Here is a 10,835-nt window from a genome sequence, read left to right on the forward strand (position 1 = left end):
CATGAGCCCCTCTCTTTGCCAGTCTCCGGGGTCTCACCTCGCGCGTCAGCTGGAGGACGCGATCCTGACGCCCCCCAATGGCCAGGCTACAGTCTGCAGGCCTTGGTGTGTAGGAACCAATGGGGTAGTCCGGCACTCTGTGCCCCAGGGTATCGGGCTGGGGCAAAGGCGGTTATTGGGAGAAGGCGGGGAGTTCCAGGTCCCGCCCCGGAGCAGACTTCCTGGTCCGCAGACAATCCAGGAGAGCGACTGCAGCAGGGGACCCGGGAGCCATGGGGTGCACTCGCGACGCCATCCTGGACGCACTGGAGAACCTGACTGCAGAGGAGTTCAAGAAGTTCAAGCTGAAGCTGCTTTCAGTGCCCCTGCGCGAAGGCTATGGGCGCATCCCGCGGGGGTCCCTGCTGTCCATGGACGCCATGGACCTCACAGACAAGCTGGTCTCTTCCTATCTGGAAGAGTACGGCGCAGAGCTCACGGCGCTCGTGCTGCGCGACATTGGCATGAAAGAGCTATCAGAGCGGCTGCAACAGATCACGCGCAAAGGTGAGCACTCTCCCTCCACGCTCCGGAGGGGCCCCAATCGCTGGGCCTCCTACATGCCCACACTACACCACCCCCACTCGAACGTTTGCCCCTTTGGGTTCTTTCGCTTTCTGTTCCTCCTACGGACTAAAATTGCAAAAACTCCTCCTCCTGACCTCCTGTGCTTGGCCCTGATCTTGGCTTCTTGACCAAGGGGCCCCTGCCAGAGACTGGAGATAAGGTAGGAGGCAAAGGGGACCACTTGACTAATTTCCTTACAGACCAGGCAGCCGCACCTGCTGGGATCCAGGATTCTCACCTGAAGGCAGCCAAGCCAGGTGAGGCCTCCACACCCAACCTTTCCAGCCACACCCCACCACACACCCCACCCCTGCAGGCCTGCAGCTGTATCCCACAGCCAGGAACACTGAAGAAGGTTGGGCCCTACCCTTCCCACTCACCTACATGCCCCTTTGGCCACCTCTGGTGGGAGGGGGTTCAGGGGAGGGAGAGATCAACAAAACAGGCCCCAGTATCTGCCCTGGGAACTGGCTCATCTGCTTTCCTCCATCCTGCCCCCAGCAATGCACTTTGTGGACCAGCACCGGATGGCCCTTATCACACGGGTCACAGATGTGGACGGGGTGCTGGATGCCCTGTACGGAAAGGTCCTGACAGAGGAGCTGTACCAGGCAGTGCGAGCAGAGCCCACCAATGCACTGAAGATGAGGAAGCTCTTCAGCTTCACTCCAGCCTGGAACGTGACCTGCAAAGATCTGCTCCTTCAGGCCCTGAGGGACACCCAGCCCTACCTGGTGCTTGACCTGGAGCAAAGCTGAGGTATCTTCGCCAGCAGTGGCCCCATGTACAACCCCTGGCAGTTCCAGCCAACTTACCCCATATGATTTTTCTTATGCATAATAGAGGAAAATCCAGCTCGTACTTGTGTGTTTTTCCTACTCCCAGCCTGAAGGTACATGCAGAGCTAAGCTACTTTATAAATGCCACAGAGGCCAAGTGAAGGCCTGTTCCTAGGGCAGCCGGCTCCCCAACCACTTCATCCTTCCTGCCTCAGTCACCATGAAATACCCCTCATTTACCATTTGGTAGCTCCTCCAGTGCTCTTCAGAGTCTGTCCTTGAGGTCATAGTTAGCCCTGCGGCCAAAGTCTAAAAGTTAAGAGAGGTGTGTACAAACGGTCTGAAACTGAAACGGTTTGGCCTTGTCAGAGACATTTATCAGCAGACTAGCCTACAATAGCTTCTTTCATGTTTTCCTTTGGGAAAAAAATACTGTAAAATTAGAGCACTTTTCAAGGGCAGAGACAGAGTATCCTCTAAACAGGATAGAATGGGGCACCTGGGTGACTCAGTTAAGCATCTAACTCTTGATTTTGGGTCAGGTAACGATCTTACAGTTCATGAGTTTTGAGCCCCACGTTACTCTGCACTGACTGCATGAAGCCTGCTTAGGATTCTGTCTCCTCCTCTCTGCCCCTCCCCTGCGCACACTCAGGCACTCTCTCTCAAAAATAAACATTAAAAAAAGAAAAAAAACACAGAAGAGCACAAGAAATCAAGAATAATTCTAGGGTTCCTTCTGGGACTGGCACGGCCTTCAGCAGGCTTCATTGCCCCCTCTGTTCCCTCCCCACCTTGGAGGAAGGGGTTAAAGATTACACTTTGCCCAGAAAACATGCCAACCACAAAAGCAAGACTTTGGAAGTGAGTTCTAGTAGCCATTTCTTCTTTTCATTGAATTTTTGCCTACAGAGGAACATATATTTTTCTCTAGGAAACCGCACTTAAGGAGTCTTCTTCAAAGGCTGTCAGGGAACCAGGATCCTAGAACTACACCCTAAGTACACACTGCACCCAAATTCTGGCTTTGAGACAGGATGGGGGAGGTTAAGCACAACAGGCTGGCACACCAGCCCAGTATCCCATTCTTAGGGGTTAGATCATCAGACACAGGATCCAGGTATGCGGGTACAATGTGGCTGCTTCTGTGCCACTCACAATGACACACGAGTTCACAATGAAAAGCTGTGCAGACTTCACTCTGAATACCCTCACCTAGAGGACACAAGAACTCCCTCAGAGGTGTGTGCACAATATCCTGAACAGTCTGTATTAACATGTCCCTATCCTGATCTACCGGATCACCAGAGCAACAGGAGAAAGCAAGTACGTAGTTGGCTAGAAGAAGCTACCAAGCTAAGATGTGGCCTCTGTCAGGGCCACCCAGTCACATGGGACTGACTGTTCCTAATGCTACTTGGGACTCCAGAAGAGCAGAGCTTTCCCAAAGCAGCAATCAGCCCTAACACTCAGTTTCCTGTGGGCTCATCATTCTTAAGCCAGCTACCCCATACAATAAATGTTAATGGTCCCCATTCCATACTCAACCCTGAGATGTGTTCACCATGTTCAAACTGAAGCGGTCTTCCTTTCACCATCCCTGGATCTTGACATAAGGTGGTATCAGCGTAAAAAGAAAACAAGAAATCCTAGCATGTTCCATAAAAGTCCAGATTTAGTCTTGCTTGATGCTACTAGCTCTTCCAAGACTAACATCCAGGTGGGCAAGGCTGGCTCAGTCATTGGAGCATGCGACTCTTTTGATCTCAAGGTAATGAGTTCAAGCCCCATGTTGGGCATGGAGACTATGTTAAAAAAAAAAAAAAAAAAAACATCCAAGACTAACTTACATCCATCCAACCGCCTTCTTTCTCAACCTCACTGCTGCCACCTGGCTAATGCCTAACATCTCACCTGCGACAGGCTCTCTACCTCTAGTCTACCTTCAAGGGCTGGAATGATTAAAACTGATCATGGAGATGATGGCTTCACTTCTAACATTAGGACACCTAAACTCTTCCAGCCTGGCCCTTCAAGACTCCATCCAACCTCTATCTCCCTTTCACATATCCCATGATCCCAAAAATATTTATTTGCTCACCCCAATCCCTAGAACACGCTGGTCCCTTAACTATGACACCTTGAAACTTCTACCTGTCCTAGCATGCCCACAGGCATGCCTTTGTCTGCGTTCCAGTAGCTCTTCCATGTCACTATGGTAAAGCAAACCATGTTGGTTTGTTCTTACTTAAGATCCTCCCATTAGACTGACCGCCCCCCCCCCCCATAAAAAAGACAGCTTTCCAACAAGTGCCTTGCATACAGAAAGTAATAAATGGTAACTTGTTTATCTCTACAGGGTTTGTTCTAAAACTCCACATGAACCTAAGGAGTCTCAGCAGATGGGAGCATAGCTAGCATTTGCTTGCACAACAGAGATCCTTAAAAACAAGTTACAAAAACCAGCACAGGGGTGCCTAGGTGGTTCAGTTAAGTGACCAACTTTTGCTTTTCAGCTCAGGTCATAATCTCACGGTTTGAGTTTGAGCCCTGTGTGGGGTTGCATGTGGACTTGAGCCTGCTTGGGATTCTCTCCCTCCCCACCCCCCCACACTTGCTCTCTACTCAAATAGTAAAAAGAAAAAAAACTGCAAGCCTGAGACAAAAGAAATGGTTCTAAGAAACTGCTCCTGAAGTCAAAATTTCTCCAGAGCTTTTTTTCCCCTTGGGGTGCCAGGGAGAAGCATGGGAGAACTGAATCCTGCCTTAAGTCTGTTTTTTAATGCTTTTAATACTTATTTTTGAGGTGGGGAATGGCAGAGAGGGAGACAGAATCCCAAGCAGACTCCATGGTCTCAGGTACAGCTCAGTTTGGGGCTCAAACTTGTAAACCACGAGGTCATGACCTAGGCTGAGATCAATAATCTGCCGCCTAACCAACTGAGGCACCCAAGGCACCCCCTGCCTGAAGTCTTTAAGCACGGTACAATAGTAGTCAAAGACACAAGTTCTACAGCCAAAGGACATAAACTCAAACCCCTGCTCCACTTCATATCAAGTTATGAGACTTTTAGGCCAGTTTGTGCCTCAGCATCCTCATCTCTCAAATAGGGATATAGGAATGGAACAGTAACTGGCCCACAGCTAGTACAAATTAGCATTAGCAAGTATCTCCACTGGAGTGTTTTGGTTCCTGGAGTGGCTCAGTCGGTTAAGCATCCGACTTCAGCTCTGTGCTTCAGATTCTGGGTCTCCCTCTCCGCCCCTCCCTCGATCATGCTGTCCCAAAAATAAAACATTTTTAAAAATTAAAAAAGGATGTTTTTGTTCCTAACCTACCCAATGACTTAACATAAATAGCACCGGAAACAATCAACTTTTGCTTTAATCTCCAAGCATCCCAAGACTGAAAAAAGACCAGAGACGCCTAGCTGGCTCAGTTGGCAGAACACGTGAATCTCAATCTCAGGACTTTGAAGTTCAAACCCCACACTGGGTGTAGATTATGTAAAAGAAAGATCTTAGGGCCACCTGGGTGGCTCAATCAGTTAAGGGTCTGACTTTACTTCAGGTCATGATCTCATGGTCCGTGGGTTCAAGCCCCATGTCGGGCTCTGTTCTGACAGCTCAGAGCCTGGAGCCAGCTTGATTCTGGGTATCCCTCCCTATCACGTGTACTTTCAAAAATAAAAATAATAAAAACATTAAAAAAAAAAGCTTAAAGGAAAACAACACAGTATTACTGACACCCTTGCAGATCTGAATATACCCCTACCTAGTACCATGACTGTTATTCTATCCCCAGGATAGTTGTTTTAAAATAAGAACAGGGGCGCCTGGGTGGCTCAGTCACTTAAGCATCCAACTTCGGTTCTGGTCATGATCTCACCCCACTTATGGCTCCACACTTTCTCCCTCTCCCTCTGCCCCTCATAGGATTCTCCTTCTGCCCCTCGCTCACTCATGCTCTCAAAACTAAATTGCTAAAAAGTATAAAATTTTTCAAAATAAAATAAAAATTGTAATTCTGTAAGCTGGACTCAACCTTCTATGAACGACATTTAGCTTAGTTCCTAGCTAACACCATTTATGTAGAATGTTTTACACACAATGTCAAGTTCCTCTTCACAAGTGGAAAGTGCAGTGAGCTAGCATAAAAGGAATCTCTGCAAAAGTTCTGCAAAAGTCTTTTTTCTGAGTATGCAGTTGAACCAGCAACATCAACATTGCCAGAGAATTCATGCCCCACTTGGACCTACACAATCAGAATCCACATACAAACAAAATTCCCAAATGATTCAATGGGTTCAACTTAAGACACTGCTGTAGAGGAACTGGCTCCACCATCTCAGTCTGAGGTTTGCAGAGGCCTCCCCTGGATGTGCTTTTTCACTCGGAGACAGTGAACAGGGTAGGCCAGTTTTCTCTCAAACTCTGGAAAAAAAATAGTTATAAAAGCCCTGTCAGTCTAGATCTAACAGACAAGTCCCCACTCCCTACAGGGCCTGCAGGACACTGATGAAAAGCTACAGGGAATGCGTACAACGGTGTAAGACTGCCACCCTGAGGTGTGTGTGCAGGACGCTACCCGGAAGGCTTGGCTCCTGCTCCCGTGTTTATTCTTCCCATACCCATCCCACTCACCCTCCTTGGGGGGGTTCTCTACTTAGCCATCTAATTTGGTTCCCACTACAGCACAGGAAATCCCAAATCCTTAATCCAGCAGTCCCAGCTCCACTCTTGTCTGCACTCCTCACACTAGTGGCTCAATTGTTCTGTTAAAGGAACCCTTCTCTCTGGCACTACAGCCCCAAGATTTAGGACTAAAGCCATTGTCCAAAGAGCTGAGAAAGCACTATCCATCAGCAAGGTACCTGATTTCCAGACCCAAACTCCTGCTCATGAGGCAAATACTTTCCTCACTTATTCCTGCCTCAATACCAGGATTTTTAAAAAATGTATTTTTTAATGTTTATTCATTTTTGAGAGAGACAGAAAGCGAGTGGGTTAGGGGCAGAGAAAGAGAGGGAGACACAGAATCCAAAGCAGGCTCCAGGCTCCGAGCTGCCAGCACAGAGCCCAACGCGGGGCTCGAATTTACAAGCTATAAAATTATAATCTGAACCGAAGTCAGATGCTCAACTGAGCCACCCAGGCGCCCCAACACCAGGATTTTAGATTGAACAGCATCCACAAGCTTTTCTAACTACTAACACCATGGGATTACGGGCCCAATAATTTCAACAAGCCAAGCCCTAAAGTCAAATGTGCTGGCAAGATCCGCTTGACATTACTTCTTCAGCTCTTATGTGTCAGTACCATAAAGATTGTTATCTCATGGAAAGGTAAAACAGACGATTTTAATAAACTTAATAAGTAATTCTAAGTCTAAAAGTATTTCAAAACAAGGGGCGCCTGGGTGGTTCAGTTGGTTAAGCGTCCAACTTCGGTTCAGGTCATGATCTCACAGTTTGAGTTCAAGCCTCACGTCAGGCTCTGTGCTGACAGCTTGGAGCCTGGAGCCTGCTTCAGATTCTGTGTCTCCCTCTCTCTGCCCGTCCCCCCTCTCAAAAATAGATAAACATTTTTAAAAATTTTTAAGTATTTCAAAATAAAAACTAAAGATGAGCGGGGGCACCTGGCTGGCTCAGTTAAACGTCTGACTCTTGATTTCAGTTGTCATGATCTCCACATTCATGAGATGGAGCCCTGCATCAGGCTCTGCACAGACAGCAGATTCTCTCTTCCCCTCTCTCAAAATAAACATTAAAAAAAAATTTTTTTAATAATAAAGATGAAAGGAAAAAGGCTAAGTACTGAGGGCTCCAAGGTAGGAAACAATTTGAGTTCTGGAAAACTGGGGCAGGAATGGTTGCAGATAAGACCCCACAGCTCACACTTGAGTCTAGCCTCCCTTGCAGACTAGTGTGGAAGTGAGATCTGGTGACAAAACCCATGATGGATGATCAAGGGACAACAGAATGGAGTGGGCTGGGAAGAAACATGCATAAAGATGTAATGTGTTGTCTCATAGGATTGCACCCTAGACCTTAATTCCCAGTCTACCTACCCATCAATGACTTCACCCCATGCCAAAGGTACTCAAACCTGGACAGATGCAGCATATGATGGCAAAAAATACCTCAGAAGACTAACACAGAACGAAATCAAAAGGCAGCAAACAGATCTGCAGCACACGTTTCCCCACTCACCACCTACCCTTCTCCCTTCCTTCCTAGTTAGCCTGCCCCAATCTCAATCCAAAAACTGCCAGACACCTGCTTCCAGACAGATTGTTTTCAATACTTCAGTATGTATTCTTTAGGAGAAAAAAAAAGGACTAGTCTAAAATCCTCACCATGGGGCGCCTGGGTGGCTCAGTCGGTTGAGCGTCCGACTTCAGCTCAGGTCACGATCTCGCGCTCCGCGAGTTCGAGCCCCGCGTCGGGCTCTGGGCTGATGGCTCGGAGCCTGGAGCCTGCTTCTGATTCTGTGTCTCCCTCTCTCTCTGCCCCTCCCCCGTTCATGCTGTGTCTCTGTCTCAAAATAAATAAACATTAAAAAAAAATTTAAAAAAAAAAAAATCCTCACCAAACATGACTAGCTATTGCTGGCCATACTTTTACAAGGGAATGCAGCAAAGAACAGAAGGTCCAAATTCCAAAACTCCATGGGTCTCATTTTCTCACCAATGCACTTGCAATCAGAACAAGCTGCTCAGGGGGCAGCTGGGTGGCTCAGTCGGTTTAGCACCAGACCCTTGATTTCAGCTCAGGTCATGATCTCAGGGTTTGTGGCTCTGAGCCCCACAGGACACTGCAGAGCCTGCTTGGAGTCCTCTCTCCTCTCTCTGCCCTTGCCCCTACCCCTACATACTTTCTCTCAAAATAAGCTGAAAAAAAGAACAAGATGTTCAGAACCAACATTCTCTCTGCTATTTCCATCTTCATCCATTGTCCTGGGAAAGCCTCCAAACTGGATCTACCTACTAACCAGACATCTGAGACACCTGGGACCCTATTTCCTTTAAGAGCAATGCCAATCGCTAAAGCCCTTTAAAGGACAGAAGACCTGGGTGGCTCTGTCGGTTTAAGCTTCCGACTTCAACTCAGGTCCTGATCTCACGGTTCATAAGCTCCAGCCCCACATCGGATCCCCTGTCTCCCTCTTTCTGCCCCTCTCCGACCTCTCTCACAAAAACAAATGAAATGAAACTTTAATGTTTATTTTTGAGAGAGCGTGAACATGGAAGGGGCAAAGAGAGAGGGAGACACAGAATCCGAAGCAGGCTCTAGGCTCTGAGCTGTCAGCACAGAGCCCGATGCAGGGCTCAAACTCACGAACCATGAGATCATGACGTGAGCTTTAGTCAGAAGCTTAACCAACTGAGCCACCCAGGTGCCCCATGTAGCATTTTTAAAAAATACTAATAAAGGATATAAGATAGTAATACTAGCAGACCCAGTCAGTAATCAAGTTCACAAAAAACTCCAACCTCCTTCACCCCTTGCAGCAGGATCAAGGAACCACAACTGAACCCTAACACCAGAACCCTAGTAGTTGAAGCAGAAACAAACTTTTTAGAAACATGAATCAGTCTTTTTTTTTTCTTCCTTTGGAATAAGACTATTCAAATCAATCACTTAAGCAGATTCAAAAAACAGATCAAAGAAATAGTAAAGGCAGCCCAATCACACCAAAGAGAACTACCACATCCTTGGCTCTAAATGAAGGCTTCTCACATGTACCAAATTCCACAGTCAAGCCAAAGGATTGCCTGGGACAACCTCAGCCAATCTCAACCTACTCTTGGTTACTGAGCACCCTCCACTCAGTAGGGAGAGTAAAGCAATTATTACTTCCAAGGCCACCACTTCCCTGTCTTGGAAATTTGAAGCAACCTTCTATAGAGAAGGCCTTGAGCACACTCGACAACTCTCAACAAAGAGGAAAACACTTCCAAACTAAGAGTCCCTGGAACTCCACAAGCTGTGTTTCTGACAGCAATATACCTTTTTCTACTGGCTGTGATTTTCTGTCCTATATTAACTAAAATTCATACTCACCAACTCATTGGCAGGTACAGGCAAGTTTTCTAAACTCCCATTTGAGAGTTGAAAAAAATGGAGAGGCACCTGGGTGGTGCAAGTTAAGTGTACCACTTCGGCTCAGGTCACAATCTAGCGGTTGGTGAGTTCGAGCCCCGTGTCAGGTTCTGGGCTGACAGCTCAGAGCCTGGAGCCTGCTTCAGATTCTGTCTCTGTCTCTCTCTCTCTCTGCCCCTCCCCCCACTCACACTCTGTCTCTCTCAAAAATAAACATTAAAAAGGTTTTCAAAAAAAACACAGAAAACAAAGGGTTTGAGGGATCAGGAAATGCATACGGTAGAGTTGAGAACTGTCTAAGGTTTCAACTCATTGCCCCTACTTTCTTATCTCCAACACACCCCCTGGAAAAGGGAGGGCTTTCCACCACCAATTCCACCAGTCATTAAGGTTCAAGCCTAAAATCTCAAAATACCCAAGACCTTAGCCCTCTAAGTGCAGGCAGGATACAAAAGTGACACCCTGTCTCCTATCTACCCAAGCCCCACCTTCAGGAAAACTAGGGTGGGGGAGGCCCCACTCACCTTGAAAACATAATAAGGAGCTACTTCTACCTTCCTTTCCCAGCTAACCTTCCCTCTTACCATCAACTTGTTCCCTTCCCTCTTCCCTCAAATTTAGCATCCTCCTAAGACCTAAGCAAACAAAAAAGCTTTAGTTTATCCCCTTGAGAACAATGATTTCTGAATGAAAATGCTAAGAAATGAAAATGAAGTTCCAAGAACTAGGCCTCAATCTTGGCTCTACCATGTTCTGATTCTGAGAGCCACATAACCCCGTGCACGTCATCATCTGCCTATAAAGTGAGTGAGGCCACAGAAGCTCTGACATAAGCAGGTACACACTCCTTCCTACAAAAGACCCAATTTGGCTGGCTATGTGCTCTCCTTCATGGTTACTTTGAATACTGCCCCCAAAACCAATCTAATTTGTTTGAGCCCACCTTAGAAAAGTGTCAACAGAGCCAAAAGTCCTTAAAAAGGGTAAAACGGATAGACTAGTAAACCAAGACCAACACATAAATAAATGTGGTATAAGGTGGTAAAAGAAAAACCCCCACATAGTGGGACATATTTTGGGGCCACAGTCATGACATCACAAGTTTCACTTATCCCATTTATACATCCAACTTTTGTCATGACAGAAAAGTTTGAATCTCTACTTTCAAGGATGCCACTTAACTTTTTCTCCCCTGGACTAAGTATCACACACTTTATTCCAGTTCCTGCTAAACAGGAACAGATTATTCCAGTTCCTGCTAAGCAGGATGATCTGAAAAACTCCCACATTCTTGACCCAGGCAGGTATCAATCCTCCAGCAGAGTGAAGAGGAGGAAGGAAAAAA

At 46.9% G+C, this 10,835-nt stretch overlaps 1 protein-coding gene across 1 annotated transcript; it reads left to right on the forward strand.

The window, feature by feature from the left end:
* The first annotated feature begins 219 nt into the window (after positions 1-219).
* Positions 220-1,467, forward strand: LOC122471413 (apoptosis-associated speck-like protein containing a CARD). The gene is made up of 3 exons (XM_043559968.1): positions 220-546; positions 807-863; positions 1,108-1,467. The coding sequence occupies exons 1-3, from the start codon at positions 273-275 to the stop codon at positions 1,362-1,364; spliced, it is 588 nt and encodes a 195-aa protein (XP_043415903.1). The 5' UTR covers positions 220-272; the 3' UTR covers positions 1,365-1,467.
* The last annotated feature ends 9,368 nt before the right edge of the window (positions 1,468-10,835 follow it).

Source organism: Prionailurus bengalensis, chromosome E3, assembly GCF_016509475.1.
Source record: "Prionailurus bengalensis isolate Pbe53 chromosome E3, Fcat_Pben_1.1_paternal_pri, whole genome shotgun sequence".
In the NCBI taxonomy this organism is placed as follows: domain Eukaryota; kingdom Metazoa; phylum Chordata; class Mammalia; order Carnivora; family Felidae; genus Prionailurus; species Prionailurus bengalensis.

What these genes read in the sequence shown, in the direction of transcription:
- LOC122471413 (XM_043559968.1), top strand. Translation starts at nt 273, where the DNA reads ATGGGGTGCACTCGCGACGCCATCCTGGACGCACTGGAGAACCTGACT. An exon ending in GCAACAGATCACGCGCAAAG is followed by an intron (nt 547 to 806) that starts GTGAGCACTCTC and finishes ATTTCCTTACAG; the next exon opens with ACCAGGCAGCCGCACCTGCT. An exon ending in CCTGAAGGCAGCCAAGCCAG is followed by an intron (nt 864 to 1,107) that starts GTGAGGCCTCCA and finishes TCCTGCCCCCAG; the next exon opens with CAATGCACTTTGTGGACCAG.